The sequence below is a fragment of the Cheilinus undulatus genome, linkage group 18 (assembly GCF_018320785.1).
Source record: "Cheilinus undulatus linkage group 18, ASM1832078v1, whole genome shotgun sequence".
Classification (NCBI taxonomy): domain Eukaryota; kingdom Metazoa; phylum Chordata; class Actinopteri; order Labriformes; family Labridae; genus Cheilinus; species Cheilinus undulatus.
The window spans coordinates 1,517,598-1,535,982 of record NC_054882.1 but is presented as its reverse complement, the minus strand read 5'-3'; the positions used below and the strand labels follow the sequence as shown (position 1 = coordinate 1,535,982).

The 18,385-nt window shown below is 38.2% G+C and overlaps 1 protein-coding gene across 2 annotated transcripts in view; it reads right to left on the bottom strand.

The window, feature by feature from the left end:
* The window catches only part of sptbn5 (spectrin, beta, non-erythrocytic 5), an 88,743-nt gene that overhangs the window by 62,163 nt on the left and 8,195 nt on the right, over positions 1 to 18,385 (bottom strand). The window contains exons 2-6 of one of the 2 annotated variants that reach the window (XM_041812325.1): positions 17,700 to 17,814; positions 10,314 to 10,481; positions 9,817 to 9,933; positions 8,787 to 8,944; positions 8,476 to 8,704 (exon numbers count right to left, since the gene is read on the bottom strand). In XM_041812325.1, coding sequence (XP_041668259.1) covers positions 8,476 to 8,704; positions 8,787 to 8,944; positions 9,817 to 9,933; positions 10,314 to 10,481; positions 17,700 to 17,813 — 786 coding nt within the window. In that variant the 5' untranslated portion in view covers position 17,814. Of the gene's footprint in view, positions 1 to 8,475; positions 8,705 to 8,786; positions 8,945 to 9,816; positions 9,934 to 10,313; positions 10,482 to 17,699; positions 18,300 to 18,385 lie in introns of those variants that run through there. The other variant, XM_041812327.1, reaches the window with a different exon arrangement.

Below are 18,385 nucleotides of genomic sequence, written 5' to 3'. Positions count from 1 at the left end.
ATCCTAGAGGAACACCACAACTTATTTTAGATTTAGGGAAGTTAGTGTTGACTAAAAACACTAAAACAAACAAATAACTTCCTGGTTAGGTCTGTTGGTTCTTATTAAAACTAACTAACTTGGTTATACAGTCTACTGAAATATCAGCTGAATTTTTCATATCTGCCATCAGCCCTGGAGTAACCTAAGGAGACATTGTGGGTAAACATAAATGTACACAGCAAAGGAAAAAACGTCATACTGCAGAGTCTGAACACACCTTGTGGTAGGAAACGGTGGAGGAGTCCCTCCTGTACTGCTTCTTCAGCCACTGACCACTCAAACTGCCTCCCACTGACATGCTTTAACCATCTACACACATCTCTACATCTACATAATTCCTCTCAATCCAGGTGTTCCCAGGATGACAGGTCACTTTGAGAACTTCTAATGGACCTGAAAACCTGGACGTCCACTCCTCTACATATGCACTATGAATCTACTTCACACCTGGAGCTTTCTGGCTAACTTTGACCACCTTATGTGACTCCAGGTAAGTCACTGAAGCCCAGCACACCTGGTTTACAAGCAGTAGGAGCACAAATGGTCAACATTGCTTGAGCAGAAACCATCACAGCAGCAAGAGTCTAATGAGCCTGTTTAACACTTCTATTAATCCTTTCAATAGATCAATGTACTGGATTAGTAGGCTAGTAGTAGTTCAGCCATGTGGACTAAATCTTTTTTCACCACTAAAGCCACAGTGTTCTGTTAACAGATGGATATGATCAGCATGGATGCCTATCTCTGGGTTCTCTGATGAATACAACACTTTGAAATTTCGTATAGTCTCACATTAAACACATCCATAGTGGACATCTTTAGTTCACCCAAGGATGACGGCTGATGACTTCTCAGTGCACAGCAAACTTCAGTTTCAGACAACAGTGCCTTTAAGAGAGCTGAGTCCAAGAAGTGTGGGCCTCAACCTGTTCAAATCAGCTGATACTGAGAACCAGGAGCAACTCATACATCTGCAGCTTTGAGAAAATGAAAGGAGCGTATTTACACCTTCAGTTTCACCTTAAATCAGCTAAAGGAGCATGACAGAGAGCCTACAGCTTCCTAACTCCACAGAGCTAACTGACAACAGTAACAGAGCTCCACAACTACAAATCAATCTGAAATTCCTCTTGGATCCAGAGAAAAATCTTCAATATTTTGGTGTCTACTGAGCTGAAAAGCCTCATCTCGTCGTCTTCCTTCATCCGTTCTCTCTGTGCAGGTGCAAACAGCCGGTGCAGGTGTGTAGCTCCATGTTAGCTCCATGCTAGCTGTGTGAATGACTCCTCTGAAAGTTCTCAATGTGATCTGCTCTGATTAGCTTAGTGTCTGAAGCCCCGCCCACTGTGACCTGCACAGGACTGACAGGCTGCAGCGTCACTGAACCAGCTAACTAGAATCATCCACACCAGTAATCCAATAAAGCTAAGACATCATTTAGATCAGCAGAAACCCCGCTATACACACATGATTTTATTGGATGACTGTTTATAACACGATGATGTTCCTTCTGTTAGAATTAGCCTGTATATCCACTTTTTAAGGAATATGGATTTTGAAGTGAAATATAGGGTGAGACAGTATTGTTGATATCGATTAGGGCAGGGAAATTAATCGCTAATTAGATTAAATCACAATATGGCCTGCTGCAATTTTCAAATCGCAGAGAGTACAATATTTCTTTCACCTGAATTTGGTGTCTAAATACCAGTTTAGAACTTTTTTTGCAGCAGAGATGTTATGCATTACATATCATGCAATAATCTTAGTGCCATATTTTTAGAAAGCTGTACAAAAAAATCCTATTTCCTTCATTTTTGTATGTTTTTCTTATTAAATATGAGAATTATATAAAAATGATCATTTCCTTTGATACAACAGTTCATATCAAATGTGCAAAATTAGTAAAAAATCATCACAATTTGATTTTTTTTTTTTTTTTTTTTTTTGCCCTAGTTTAATCTAATACTGTGCTGGATATATTATAGAATAAATTATGAGAAAATAACAATATACAATATTGGGGAAAAAAACGCAATTAGATTATTTTCCCAAATCGTACAGCCCTGATATCAGTGTGTTGATTTAAAAAGCAATAGCAGGCGTTTTGTCAAAAAAAGATTGTTAACAGTAAGAACCACAAACAAGACAACCAATGACGACTAAAAAACCCTCAAGATCTCTGAATAATGACTCAAAATTCTGCTATAAATGGAGCAAAATGTAACACATGCATGCACCCAAAGCCTCTGCAATGATGCTTTTCTAACACTTTTTTGGGGCTCCTGAACATTTTTTGAAAATTGGGTCATGATTAGGCATTTTTGGAAAATCATGTAATTGCATTTTTTTCTCCAATATAGCAATGGTGATTTGATATGCAATTATTCCTTAACTCTCTTTAATTCCTAAACGAGGGCTGAACAGTTCTTTAGAAATATCTAAAGTCTGATTATTTTGACTTATATTGCCAACTGCATATGAATTCTTGCATTGAATGTTTTCTTTAATTCCCATATTTAACTAGAAAAGCACTCGGAGAGAGCAGACCTCCACCATTAGCCCTATCTCCCAATAGTAAAGAATCCTTTAAAAACATTCCTGGATCCAGACAGGGATCCGGATCACTCCCAAAATCTAATCAGTTCTTCCTTATGCCATTTCTAACATTTCCTGAAAATTTCATCAAAATCCATCCATGACTTTTTGAGTTATGTTGCTAACAAACAAACTAACCCTGCCGATCACATGACCTCCTTGGCGGAGGTAATGAGCAAAAATGTACAAAAATCAAGGTAGGATTGTTTTATAGGCTATTCTAAAAATAACTGACACTTTAATGATTGCATGATAAGTCATCAATAACATCTCTGCTGCAAAAAAAGTTTAAAACTGATATTCTGACACAAATTTCAGGGCAAAGAAATATTGCACCTTCTGCAATTTGAAAATGGCAACAGGCCATATTGCAAGTAAATCTAATTTTCGATTAATTGCCCAGCGCTAATGCTCAGTGAGGAGGTCACAGTGGGCCTGAGGATACTCCAGTTTAAGCCACACAGCCGCTACTGGGTCATTTACAGGGATGAACTATACTAGCACCATGACATCCGTACCAGCAGACATGAACATTTCTGCTGATAATTACAGCCGACATTTTGGCTGCACGTATCAGCCTTAAAAATATACAACCGTACTATCAGGTATAGATGGTTGCTTTGGGCACCACAGACTCAAGGAGACCCACCGTGGGTCCTGAATATTTTTTAATATTTACAGCCCCAACCTAAAAAAAACTAGACCAGGGATGTCAGACTCAGTCACAGCAGGGGCCTAATTCTGAACCTGGGTCTAATCTGAGGGCCTAATAGGGTAAAAATTTCCCATAAACTGTCAACCTCATCTTCACCACTAACGAATTATAGGAGAAAAAAAATGTAAGATTGGTAATAAATGATTTTGAGATTTTATTTTTGAACAGTTGTTGTACTATAGTTTAAATAAGTCCAAATATGAGATAAAATTCTAAATTATGAGTTTAAAAGGTCAGAAGACGGGATAAAAAATTCAAAATTTGAATCGAAAAGATCGATATTTGGAATTAAAAGTGATATTTAGGAGTTGAAAATGTGAAGTTATGAGAAAAAAAATCTTAATCAACAGTTTAGAAGGTGAAAATATGAGATTAAAATTAAAAAATAGAGTTAAAAGGTCCAAAGATGAGCAAAAAATGTAAGATTTTCAATAGAAAAGATTAATGTTTGCAATTAAAATTAATAGCAAGGAGTTGAAAATGTCAAAATGTAAGATAAAATTCAAGTTCATGAGTTTAAAACGTCAAAATTTGACTTAAAAATTAAATCGTGAACCTAAATGGTCAAAATATGAGATAAAAGTCAAATTTATGATTTGAAAAGGTCAAAATATGAAATGAAAAGTCAAAACCATAACTTTAAGTCATAATTGTGAAATGCAAATTAGAAAATATGAAATGAAGAGATTTTTTTTCCTACATTCCTGACTTTTTATCAAATTATTTTAACTCTTTACTATTTCTAATTCTTATGACTTATCAAGGATAGTTTCAGTCATCAACGTTAAGTTTATATTTTTATACTGGAGGAAGTCTGCAGACCTCATACTGGTGGACCAGTTAGAATAAAAATATGAAATGATCTGGTGGGCCGGGTATAACTGCACCACGGGCCAGATTTGGCCCATGGGCCTTGAGTTTGACACCCCTGAACTAGACTGTCTGAGTCAGCCTCTCATTGCATGAGACCCATTATTCCCACTGCTGTATGCATTTCAAACAAGGTAAAGTAGACCCTTGTTTTTAATGGGATCTGTGCATTTATTAACCTTCTATTAACCTTTTATTAACCAGCATGATTTTAGGTGAGTGGAATGGGTATGAAAGTCAGTTTAATTCTTTGAGCCTTTAAACCAAGGGTCACTCTCTGTCACTGTTTAAGAAGAAAAAAGGGTTTCCACCCACATGTCAAAATGTTGCCAACATATTTGTGTAACTTAGCCGGTGCTCCCCTCTATTGGTTGAAAATACGATTAAAGATCCTGCACTTCCTGTTCTTTTTAAAAATCACAGATAGTTACCGTATAAGACGACTCCTCAAATTCTTGATTGGTCATCAGTAGTATTCAACAGCATTTGAATTTGACTTTATTTGATAGAGACGATGCAGTTTAACATAGTTTCATAACAGAGCATGAACCTGATGTGCTGCACAGGGTGCACTTATTTATGAGAACAGACTTGACAACAACACCAGACCAGGGACCCCAGGTTTGGCAGACTGCAGAAAACACACTACCATGATTTAGTACCAGATTTAAGCAAGAAAATAAATGCTTGGACAAAAAGTAAAAACTAAAATGTGAGGACTTTTATGGACTAAAACTAAAAATTTTTTGAGTTTTTGTCAACTAAAACTAGACTAAAACTAAAATGGATAGAAATGACTCAAATGTCACTTAAACTAAAATGCATTTCATTTAAAGACTAAAACTAAGACTAAAATTAAAAATAGCTGCCACAATCAACTCTGCAGACATTTCTACAATGACTGTTTTTTAAAAACACTTCCACATCCTAGCATGAATGCACAAAAAGCAGGGTCAGGGCTAAGCAGGAGGGTCATGGAGTTTATTGGTACTGTACCTAGGATTTCTATTTTGTGGCCGTCGTATCTATCAGATTTATTTTTACCAGAACCATGCCAAAGGTTATCATTCTGGTATTGTGATATTGACATCTGGTATTTCTTTACATTAAAAATATGAAGCTATAAATCATACATCATCATTCAGCAGCCCTCTGCAAAGCCCGCAGCTTCTCCTCCAATCCTCCGCTGTTATAATCGTGGTCACACACAGCGGACAGTAGCTGTGGCGATCATGTTCTGTGTGTTGCAGCTCTATCAGCAGGGAGCCTCCCGTCCTGTCTCTGAGGATCTAATCCAGCAGTAATCCACGCTGACAGACAGGCAGGAGGAAGAACCTGAGGGATTACACTCAGGCAGCATGGTAGGCTGTTTCTACTGATACCTGCAGTAGGACTGTCCCGATACCAAACCTTTAAAACCATCATGTTTTTGCCTCTGTGGCGTCCAAAAGGCCGCAGTATTGGTTCATATACCAGTCACTGACACACATCAGGGTGACTCTGGTTTAAACTGTTGCAGCTAATGTGAACAGAAACACCCCTACAGGAACATGTCAGTGTTTTTAGGCTATTTTGACAGAAATAAGACTCATTTTTTATGTTTGGTGCTTTAATCAAAAACTAATCTAAATCATGATTTTGTCCTCCCACAATCATAAAACAAGATAATAAAGTTTTAATTACTGAGCCACGAGCAGTCTTGCTCTTTTCACAAGTAGATATTTTTTAAAGTTGGTCTGCCCTAGTTTAATCTAATATTGTGTCGGTTATAGTATAGAAGAATTATTGCTTGTTATTCATGAGGAACTTAAGAAATAATAAAGCATAGCATATTAAATCCCAATCGCAACATTGGGTAAAAATAAAATAGAAATTAGATTATTTTCCCAAATCGTTCAGCCCTACAAATATCTTAAGCACCTGTTCAAACCCTGTCAATTAAATAAATCACAATTATAATTTTTGCAGAGATGAAGCAGACAAAAATCAGTCCTCTTTTATGCAACTGTCTTATGAAATAGATGTACATGTTAAGTTTTGGTACTATTTTTTATCATCAATAATTAAAATAATGCAGACTGTATCATTAAGCAGATAAACCATGGCTGCGTTCACACTGCAGTTTTGCATGTGACTTGTATCTGATTTTTTCGGACAGTGTGAACAGCTCAAGTCACATTAAATCTGATCTTTTCCAATCAAGAAGTTGACTGCAGTGTGAACAGGCAAACAGAGAAATCAGATCAGAATTAATCATTCAGGCATGCAGTGTGAACCTAGCCTATGTGTAACAGACTGCAGAGTGCTGCTGCAGTTCCTAAGGCAGCCTGCAGAGGGAGACAGAGTCCACTCTGGGGGTCATGTGCTTCAGAGAACTGCTCATTAACTAAACTAATCTGATTTCATGCTACAGAATAAAGCCTTTAATACCATAAACAGATCTAAATATATCATTTAAAGCAGTGTTACTCAGCCCTGCTCAACCAAAGAGCCAAACTGTTGAAAAACACAGTGCTTAACAAATGTATTAGACCACCTGTCATATCTGTCTCAGAGACCATCCAGCATCATGAAGTGCTTTAATGCCGACTCTTTCATTTCCAGTCAGCTCTCCACGTTTTACCATTTTGAACAGGAATGAGGGATTTCAAACTGAATTCACCCAAATTTGAGCCGGCTCACTGGGCTTCTCTGAGAAGTCAGAAATTAATCAAGCATAACATTCAACCACTAAAACTCATTTTTCTGTTCAGGAATGACAGTAAATAACTATAATTTGACATATTCATCAAGAAATAATAATGTGTTTTACTATTTTTTCAGTTCTTTTGTAAATCAGTGAATTTGAAAATTCATGGATAACAATAATAATTCTATTTTAGCATTAAAAATATCATTTGGGTTAAAGAGCTTCTACATATTGGTGTATTAACCATTGCAGAAACATCAAAAATGATTTTGGTAATTACCAATGCTGTTAATTTAGGGCAGCTGTGGCAGAAACCTTACTTTGGTTAGGGTTAGGGTGGTCTAATACATTTGTTAAGCACTGTACCTTTGCAAGAGCCACAATCTAAGGGGTGAAAAGTGGCAAAAACTGCTTGAAGTAGCAATAAAACAGGTTAAAGATGGCAAAAAATGGTCAAAAGGCAGCAAAAAAACTGGGTGGATATGGGGAGAAAAGTGGAAAAATAGAAAGTAGCAAAAGTGGGTGAGAAATGACAAAAAAATTAGTGGAAAGTGACTTAAATGGGCAAAAAGCAGTTAAGAGTGGCAAAAATGGGCAAAAAAATAGGGGAAAAAAGTGGTATGTAATGGTAAAAGGTAGCTTAAATGGGCAGAAAGTGGCAAAAAATGAATGAAAAGGGCAAAAATTTGATAAAAGTGGAAAAAAAGAAGTTGCAAAATGGCCAAAAAATATGAAAAATGGGGTATTTAATGGCAAATGGTAGCTTAAATGGGTGAAACGTGGCAAAAATTGTGAAAATGGCATTAAAGTTTCCCTTTTTTAAGGTTTTCTGGGGGAATGATATTTAAAATGTAGACAAAAAGAGCCACATTTAATCACAAAAGAGCCACATGTTGAGTATCACTGATTTAAAACAACCCAACTAATTAATTTAAATACTCTTAAAGTGCAGCCGTTTGACCCTATAAATACACAACTACTGCAAACAAATACGATTTCTCTTTAATTGTATTTAGAAGTCTTTGAATTTAAAGTGAATCTGCATAAGTCAAGATCCTGACCAATCATGGATTCTACAACAAGATGGTGTTTCCGGGGATGAATATCTGGCTGCTATCTGTATGAAAAGTGAGGCTGAACATAGATCTCAGAAAAGTCACTAAATCTGTCTTTAGTGTTCTCTAATAACAGAAATGTTATTTTTGAACAGGAAATTCAAAGTGATGAAATAAGTTCTCTGGACTCTCTCCGAGTAAAATAGCTGATGATCTGACACAAAAATGTAGATGGCACTTGGTGGAACAGTTTTTTGTCTTTGTAGATCACCAAAGTTAGTTTAAAACAACATTTTAAGCTCTGATTGAAGTCTCTTTAAAGGGCTTTGTAAGACGGTGTTTTGTTTTTAATGTCAATCTATCCAATAACTAAAGCTGTCGCCTCCATTCAGCTGAAAACTGAATTCATGAAGTAAAAGGCACATGCCCCAAAGCTGTTAAACAGCGGACTCATTTAAATCTAAGTGTGATGTGAATCAGTGCTGCCCCCTGGTCCTGGTCCTGACCTTGGCCAGTCTCTTCTGGATGGTCTGTCCCTGCTTCATCTTGGAGAAGTAGTGGTAGTACAGAGACACATAGGTCATGATGGACTTCTCGTCAGGGTGAGGGACCACCATGTCATCCACCTCCAGCAGCTGCATGATGCCAAATTCCCGCTCCGCCAATGAGAAGGCGTGCTCCAGGTTACGGCGGGGGTCATCAGGATGGAAACGGCGGTAATCAAACAAGTCAGGCCTGGGATGGAGAGAAAGTAAAGGAAGGATGAGGATGGAGGGATGGGAAAATATTTTTATACTGTGTTTTTAGCGTGTTTTACCGGTGTGCATGGATGAGAGCGTTGAAGGCGAGCCCGCTCCTCCAGCTGGACGAGAAGTCCTGCACGTCAACGCCTTCATAGCCCGCCGTTTTCCTCTGACACCAGATCAACAGAGCCTCCTTCGCTGAGCGATGAGCCACACTTCCACCGCCTCCGGCCTAAGAAGGAAGGAAGGAAAGGAAAGGAAAGAAAAGGAGAGAAGAAGGAAAGGAACGGAAAGGAAAGGAAAAAAAAGGAAAGGAAAGAGAGAAGAAGGAAAGGAAAGATAGGAAAGGAAAGAAGAGAAGGAAAGGAAAGATAGGAAAGAAAAGGAGAGAAGAAGGAAAGGAATGGAAAGGAAAGGAGATAACAAGCAAAGGAACATAAAGGAAAGGAAAGGAGAGGAGAAGGAAAGGAAAGGAAAGGAAAGGAAAGGAAAGGAAAGGAAAGGAAAGGAAAGGAAAGGAAAGGAGATAACAAGGAAAGGAAAGGAAAGGAAAGGAAAGGAAAGGAAAGGAAAAAAGAGAAGAAGGAAAGGAAAACAAGCAGAGGAAAGAAAAGGAAAGAAGAGAACACGGAAAGGATTGGAAAGGAAAGGAAAGAAGGAAGGAAGGAAAGGAAAGGAAAGAAGAAAAGAAGGAAAGGAAAGGAAAAAAGAGGGAAAGAAGGAAAGAAGAGGGAAGGAAAGAAGGAAGGGAAAAGGAAAGGAAAGGAAAGGAAAGGGAAGGAAAGGAAAGAAGGAAGGAAAATAGGAAAGGAAAGAAGGAAAGGAGCAGACAGAAGTGAAAAGAAAAAGGAACAAAATGAAGAAAGATAACAGAGTAACAGATTGAGGCAAAGAGAGAAAGACAGGACAGAGAGAGAAGATGTGCAAAGAAAGAAAAAGAAAGATAGAAAGAGAAAAAAAAGAAAGGGGGAAAGAAATCCTTACTTTAGTCAGAGCAGTAAATCAAATTAAAAGTAGCACTAATGTGAAGAGTTCATCTTTAAATTTTAACCATCACGGCACATACAGCATATGAGACTGAAGGCTGTGGGGTTTACTCCCTACCTCGTCGAGGTTAATGGGTCCAATCTGGAACCTGAGGATGATGATCCACAGCAGACCGAGGATCAGAGTACGATCACCATCCACCACATTTTCTGGACCAATCAGATCGACCCGAATCTGAAAGGAAAGATAGTGAAGGGTGTGAGCACAGCTTTTACTTACTGGACTCTGAATGACTTGTATGTAGGGCCCTAAATATGGAAGGTCATTAGAGTTTTTCTTTATTTTAGACTCTGAATGACTTGTATGGGAGGTCATTAGAGTTTTTCTTTATTTTAGACTCTGAATGACTTGTATGGGAGGTCATTAGAGTTTTTCTTTATTTTAGACTCTGAATGACTTGTATGGGAGGTCATTAGAGTTTTTCTTTATTTTAGACTCTGAATGACTTGTATGGGAGGTCATTAGAGTTTTTCTTTATTTTAGACTCTGAATGACTTGAGCAGGAAATGAATTTTGTTTGTTCAGACTCTCCCTGACTTAATACAGGGGTTTACCTTCGTTTTTAGGAAGTTGATGGCGATGCTGTTGTTCTCTAAACAGTGTACTCTCAGTTTGCGGCGGCTGGGCGTCTGCAGCTTCTCTCTGGAGATGAGCTCCAGCAGACGTACCAGAACCACCCCGGTCTTCAGCTCGGTGTAAACATCAGTCAGCTCCACTGGTTCCTGCAGGAAAGGAAGACCACTGAAATTCATGTTTTACTCACTCACATTCAGTTAGGATCCAAAAAGCCATTTTAACTCCAGATTGAAATGTCACCACTAACTCTAACAGAAATGTAGCAAAAGGAATTTAAGGTCATCTGAACTATTGGGGTATCACAACACCAGAGGTTTAAACTTTGCTAGGGTTCCTGTGAAAACCAAACTATTACTGACTCCTCTGTGACACCATGGTAGCAAAAACAGAAACATCAGACCCCAATACTGGGTAATTTATTTGAATGTAGCCTATGCATTGATTCTTAATTGTATTGCCAAGTACGGTTAAATCCCCTGTGCACGCTGTTAAAATTAGCTTACATAAAAAGAATAAACGATGGAAAAAATGCACATTTATCTGCAATTAAAAACTGAAAAAAGTTGTTTTTAGGGTTTTCCCTGACTCATTCTGGGGCAGAGGCGGTACCATTCTGCTCATACACATGCATATATACTGGGCCCTCAACTGGCTTAAGCAAACCCTTTTTACAAGCAATGTATTTTGTATTTTAGCTTTTCACTTATTTTATCAGTTTTCATGACGCCAGAGCTTTGGGAGCTGGGAAAAACCATGGTTATGTAACTTTTTGCGGTTGATGTGATAAACTCTGAGTCATTGACAGGAAATCAAACCGAGTTAATTCTATGAAAGGCTGGTTTGATAGCACTGCTTCCTGTTTTTTTGTTTGTTAATCCAACTTTATCCAAGTGTTACACCCAACATCAGTCTTAGCTTTTCATGATATCCACGTAGGTTTATGGAGGTCATTTTTACTGCAGCACCCATACAGATGTAAGAGTGTTTTAAAAATGTGTTTAAGGACTTTATATCAGGAACAGATCTGTGGGTTAAATTACATACTGAGAATTGTCATTCTAAGTGTTTGAACGATCTTAAACACTAAAATAAAACAAAAATCAGAGCACAAACAGTTCCAGTTTTAAATTTGTCTCATCTTTGGCTTAAACTCGGCTTAAGACTTTAACACAGGGGTCTAAGGTGGTATCAGGAGGACTGAGGACTCTGTGGTCAGAATGTCTCTGAGAAGTTCTGACACAACCTAGATTCATGACATTTCTTGGTATAAAATTAGAAAGACATTTGTCTTATTTCGAAGAATGCCTCCACTTGACGAGTTGGCCGTAGGATGTCACCTGACCCGTAGATAACCAGGATGTCCTGAAGCGAGGAGGCACAGACGTTATGCAACTCTTCAGGGGGAAGAAACACTCGACTATGAGGATGATTTATGACAAATTAGCTTTTTAAGACGAAGTTTCCTACCAGTCAGAGAGCAAAGTTCAGTCAGAGTTCTCTGTATGTTTACACTCACATTACATAACATAGAGAGGTACAGGAACGGACCAGAATATTTACTGTAGTATCTCTGCAATAACTGAAATAATGGAGGGTACATGTTTTTCTGTTTAAAGTTCCTCTTCAGTGTAAGTTAGGGCTGGGTGATTATGGCAAAAACTTTTTACCTCGATTATTCCGCCCCCCAACCTCTGACTCTTTGTCCTGTAAATATTTTTATAAAAATTTAAAACAAACATCTGAAAGGAACAGGTACAGATTAACCACTGATGGGTATTCACTGAAATATTTGAAATCAAAACACAAATCAGCTGAAATGAAAATGTTTTTCAAAAAAAGTCAAACTTTGAGTTGTTAGCATGTAAACAGACTAAAGGATGCCTGTGTTTAAGATGAATCCAAAACTCCTATATGCTAGTCTAGATCAGTAATTCTCAACCTTTTAGCCCATGACCCCCAAAATAAAGGTGCCAGAGACCGGGGACCCCCACTGGACCTGAAGGTGGTTGAACAGCCAGGAAACATTCAAGAATAGACTGTCCATAAGGGGGATAAAGGGGTAGGTTTCTGGGACCCAGCCAAACTTGGTCACCAAAACCATGGTCCACTGTAAAATTAAGCTGTGAAAACCATATTTTATATTTGACCTGAATAATAACCACTCTTATTAAAGATACAAATATCTTTATTTATTCATTTAGCCTTCTTTAGATGAGAAAACTTTTGTTAAAAACAATTTAAATGAGTTTAAAATGACCAAAATTGGTTAACAATGGCAAAAAAAATGGTGGTGAAATTGTTTTTTAGAGAACATAAATGGGTTAAAAGTGGCAAAAATTAGAAAAAAGTGGCAAAAAATAGCCAAAAATGGGTTAAAATGGAAACAATGGGTGCAAAAATTGGTAAAAGTGGATTAAAAAGTGGCTGAAATGTCTCTAAAGTGCAAAGAATTTGGTGCAAATAAGGAGGAATGGGATGAAAAATTGATAAAAACAGGCAAAAATGGGTTAACTGTGTTTAAAATGGGCATAAAGGGGTGTAAAAGGGGGTTGACAGAGGAAACGACGGGCTGAAAGTGGCAAAAACAGGCAGAAAAAAACTGATGGAAAAAGTTTAAAATGGACAAAAAAATGGGTTTGAAGTGGCAAAAATGTGCTAATATTGGCAAAATTGGTGTTAAGAAATGATGAAAAAGGGTTAACATTTGGTAAAACTGGTGTAAAGTGGCAACAGTGTTATCTAAAAAATGTTCTTAGGTTTTTAAAGGATCTGGGGACCCCCTCTCAGGGTCCAGACCCCAAAGTTGAGAGCCACTGGTCTAGATTATACAAGGTGATGTCGTCACTTTGTATTCTTTAGTAGAGGGTGGACAAATAGTAATATTATCCCGTTAGAGGTGAAACAGGCAAACTCTACATATTTTAATGTCTAAATTGCTCTAATAATCACGTTTCACATCTTGTTTCTATGCAAAGTCCCATTTAAATAGAAAGGACCAGAAGTTGCGCCAATATTTCATGCAAAGAATCATGGGGGATAGGAATAAGGGGGATACTAGGGGTGTAACGGTACAGAAAATTTTGGTTTGGTACGTACCTCGGTTTTGAAGTCACGGTTCGGTACATTTTTAGTACAGTAATTGAAGTAAATAGATAAAATGCAATTTTAACTTTTAAATTAAATTGTATTAACATAAAAAGGCTGAATAAATTACATTTATATTATTGATAATGCTGTAACCTCCTTCCAAAAGTTCTTCAATGATTAAAAATATTACTAAATATATACATTTTTGAGTTACTAGGTTATTTTTATTGATATATTGACATATTTATACCCATTCTTTAAACTCCAAAATTTCCCAGCCAACTTGGACACATCATCATACTACCGTGCATTAGCTTGTTAAATATGCTGATTAGCGTCTTTATTGCCAATTTCAGCATGGACTTCAGCACTGGATTACTTTTTTAACCAATGGGACCTACTACAAAGTTTGGGAGAACTTTTCACGGCCCATCTTGGCGGATAAAGAGGTTAGGGCCGTGTGAAATCTGAGGATAACTTTACCCAGGACACAGCTGCAGAGTCCGTCTCTCTCCCAGGCTGACATATGAAGGTAATGCAGGATAATGTCAGCCTACTGTTGTTGTTGTCTTTGTCCACTGTTACTGGGAAACACAGTGTTACTTAACAGGACCCTTTTATCTGGAATATTCAGGCTGTAGTTGTCCTTTGCTGTGGTTGTGTGGTCGTCAGGACAGTGTGACAGTGAGTTGTTTTCTGGTTTTCCTTCTGTGTATGAGCTTGGCTCCACATGTTTTCGTTTGGTACACCTCTGTACCGAATCGGTTAAGTAGGAATACACATACCTTTACACCCCTAGTGGAAACTATTATTATTATTATTATTATTATTATCATTATTATAAATGGATGTTGATTTAGACTTACTCAGACTTATCTGATTAGATTTAACGTTATTTTAGAAAACCAAAGGCGTATTCGTTAAGTCACTACCATCTGTTGTAACTGGGACAACAGCTTCTGGAAGTCCTCAGTTAGCACGGTCACTTCTTACACCGTAACACCTGTCAGTTAAAGCTAGCTTAAGGGAAGTCAACCGTTGATTCTAGCTGAATCTAGCCAAACATTTAGTGGTTAAAAGTCGGTGAAAATAACTGATAAGAACCTTGTTTTTGCCTAGTGTTATTACCAACACAGTAAAAATATGTTAGGTGATGTTTAACATCACAAAGGCGCTTCGGTTTGGCGTCACATTATTACAGGCCGTTATCCGAACTTTCCGGTCTTTCAGGCGTTAATAAAATTAACTTGAGAGAAAAAGAGAGAGATTATGACTCACCGGGGAGGGGGGGGGGATTCTCTTTTGATAGCTGTATTATCAAAAAGTCGATGCAAAGTAAGTTTAGAGTGATTAAAAACATCTATGATTTATTCCGGCTGAGAACCCAAAGTCAAACTCCCGCCAGAACTCTTCTTCGGACTTTTTTCTCCACTGCTGCTCCGCCAGTGTGCTCAGTTCTGCCGCTGGTGGCCGGAACAGGTATTACAATTACAATGAATTACAGATGGTTCGTTTACGTACCATCGGAGATCCATACGGTGTTTATCGTTTTTTGATAATTGTTACACTGATCTCTTAAATCCGTTTAAAGCATAATTTTATGTGAAGGTATTTACTGGTCTTACTTTAATCAAACCTTTATTTGACATTTAATAAAAAATCCCTGTAAAATACCTTTAAGCTCTTTTTAGATTTTTTGTGTTCATGATTTAATAACACTGGTGTTTTGTTCAGCTGTCCTTATAAATTATATATTAAGGATAAAGCATAAGTATATAAAGTAAATATTACTGTTAAGAGAGATTCATTAATGCAAACACTGCTAAAGGTGTAAGTAAGTGAGGGATTCTTGGGGATTTTATTTCTTTTTAATGATAAAATCATACTGTTGGAAATATGTTTAGATTAATTGACAGTTTAATTGGGGCTGCCCTGTTTGAATGTTGTGTTTGTATGTTACTGTATCACAATGTTGTGCAACATGTAAAAAAAAAAAAAACTAATTTGAAATAAATTGCACAACGTTGGTTCTCCCTTCATGTCAAATTAAGCTAAAATTCTCCTGAAATACAGCTGGCATGGTCTAAATGAAGGACTGTAATCAAACTGCTCCATGATGAGAAAGTGCATGAAGTAAATGTGTGTTATAGCCCGGAGGAATTTTCCTCTCCCTGCTGCCATCCTGCAGAAATCCCAGAGGAATTCTGGGAATGAAGAGCAGCAGAAATGTTCAGCCAACAGCTTCATCAGTCATCCAGTTATCAGAGAAAAAAAACATGAAATCAAACCCAGACCTGCCAGAGCCGACTGGAATCTGACCGCTGCACTCAGGACAGGAGAAAGAGCTGCACTCCTTTATTTATACAGTGTGACTTTATCTGACGGTGACCGTGTCCTTTATCATAATTGATGATAAGTGTGTGTTTATATGTGTGTTAGCAGCTGGTAGGCTGCAGGTTATCAGGCAGGAATGAGACTGATTACAGCCGTAATAACACCGACTTCATCTCTGCAGGACTCTCATTGGTTTGGCTTGTAAAGAGACGACAGTCATGAGGCTTTCAGAAACGTGATAATGGTGATGAGCTTACAGAAACGTGATAACGGTGATGAATCTGGTGCTTATGGTGACGCCCAGGTGCTTTATTTAAAATAAGATTATTATTTTAAAAACCTCAAACAACCACCAAGGTTACATGCCTCTGCTAGCTCAATAACTGCAGAAATGTGAAAGTACAGTGTTGGGTCATGGGGGTGACATTGACCTTTGACCTCCAAAATCTAATCAGTTTCTTGAGTCAGTGTGGACATTTGGGCTAAGAATGAAAATCCTTCAAGCTTTCATGAGATATTAAATTCACTAGGATGGTCCAGATGGTGAATAAAACGTGACAATAAAATATGGCACAGTTCAATCAGATATACTAGCCACCATGGTGTGACCCCATACAATGTGATCATGGGATATGATAGGATAAGAAAAGATCAGGTTGATACCCAGTGATACAAAGAGATGTAATGTGATCCAGATGGATCTGATTAGACGATTAGATGTTTTTACATGAATGGCCAGGGCAGGAGGCTGGACGGACATGTAGATGTTCAGAGGGACAACATGAAAACATAACGTCTCTGGCTCTGACTATTATCAGCAAGGAGGCTAACCACTAGAACTGCCGTGGATCTCTACTTACCTAAAACAGCCAACACAGGGCCAACAGAGGCATGAAAAGGCCCAAAAATAAATCTTTAAAAAAAAGAAAAGAATAGCCAACAGGTCAAATGTACCTGTCATTAAAGTGCCTTGATTTTCATAAATAGCACTGATCGAGGACCGTTAGTTAACCCCTGACACTGAACAGCTTATTATCCACAGATAGAGAACTAGATCACCGTTGGAAGATGATCCATCACATAGAAAATCATCTTTGGACTGATTGATAATCCTGAAACTTCCTCATCACCGGATTCTTCTTCATTAAAAGCACTGAGATTACCTTTAGACATTAACGGTGGTAAATGTCTTCTCCATGTTGAAGGTTGATCTATGACTATTGATTAGGCATTACTGCAGCAGAGAGAAGGTGTTTCTATTGTGGCGTCTATTTATTGTTGGTGTGAAATAAACCAGTGGGAAGATCAAGGCTTTCTGATGGGGTAAATTTGACCTGCATGACAGTTCTAGATATAAATGTCTATTTAAAAAATCGGGCTTAGCCAAACATTTTATTTTTGACACCAGGTGCTATTTAACAAACTTTTAGGTAAAGTCAAAGACCAACAGACTTTAAAACTGTGAACACACAAAATTAAAGAACAGCCTCGGGTAAATTTGACCTGTTGGCAGTTCTAGCATTAAAGAGTTCAAAACCCCAACAGCCCAAAAATGTTGAAGATAAAACCCAGCTTCCAGTATGTTGTTAATCCAGGACTCAGAGGGGCAGATTTATGCTGAGTCTTGGTAGGAGAGAGACAAAGATGTGCTGAGTCGCTGTATTCTGATTACAGTCATAATAAACTAAAAAAGATGCCTGCATGTTTCTGCAGACTCAACAACAAATACAGACAGACGGAGAGCCGGCATGGAAACACGGCAGGACTGTACATACTGTACAGGACAGTCACACAGTTAAAACACCACAGAAGAAGTAGTTGAACGTTTGAAGATATAAGTTTTAACATTTAGAAAGGTGCTGTCTATGAGCTATATGTTTGCAGGTATCAGCATGTATTTGGTGAAACATTTTCATCATCTTCCTCTCTGTGGTTCTTCTCACCCCGTTCTTAGTGAAGACGCTGTTCATCCACTTGGTGAAGGTTTTCTTCTGGACCGCCATCCGCTGCTCCTGCAGCTCCCTGACCCGCCCCGCTCCATCCTCTTCGCCCTCCATCCTGACAACACAGAGAGGTAAAGGTGGGTCAAAGTGCAAGGCAAAAAGTCGCAGAAGGTTCCAGAAAGATAGTTCCTATTATACTGGAATTGACAAATGAGGAGGAAAAGGACGGTTAGTGATTTGATGACGCAAACACAGCGAGGCAAGGCTGATAACTGGACAGATTAAAATATGGAGGAAGTGAAAGTCAAAGATGGATACGGATGGACTTTCTGTGCTGCAACAAAAGTTTGGAGATGAATCCGCACAGATCTAACAGGTACGGGATGAGACAAAACACATGCTCTGTTTTCCCTTCAGTAAACCACTTCTCTGTAGAAACTAGAGGATTGTGGAGCGCTCTGCTGTCAGGGACGTTCACTGAGATATCAGGTTGAAACTTCCTGCTTTTTCACTTCTGAACCCTTCAACCCCGCTGCCTGCAGGCTCGGTCCCTCTGTTTGTTTAACCAGGCTGTAAATAAGTTTATTTGTTTTTCTAAGGCAGTGGTTCTCAACCTTCTCAACCCCCAAACTTTGAAATAAAGGTGCCAGGGACCGGGGACCCCCACTGGACCTGAAGGAGGCTGA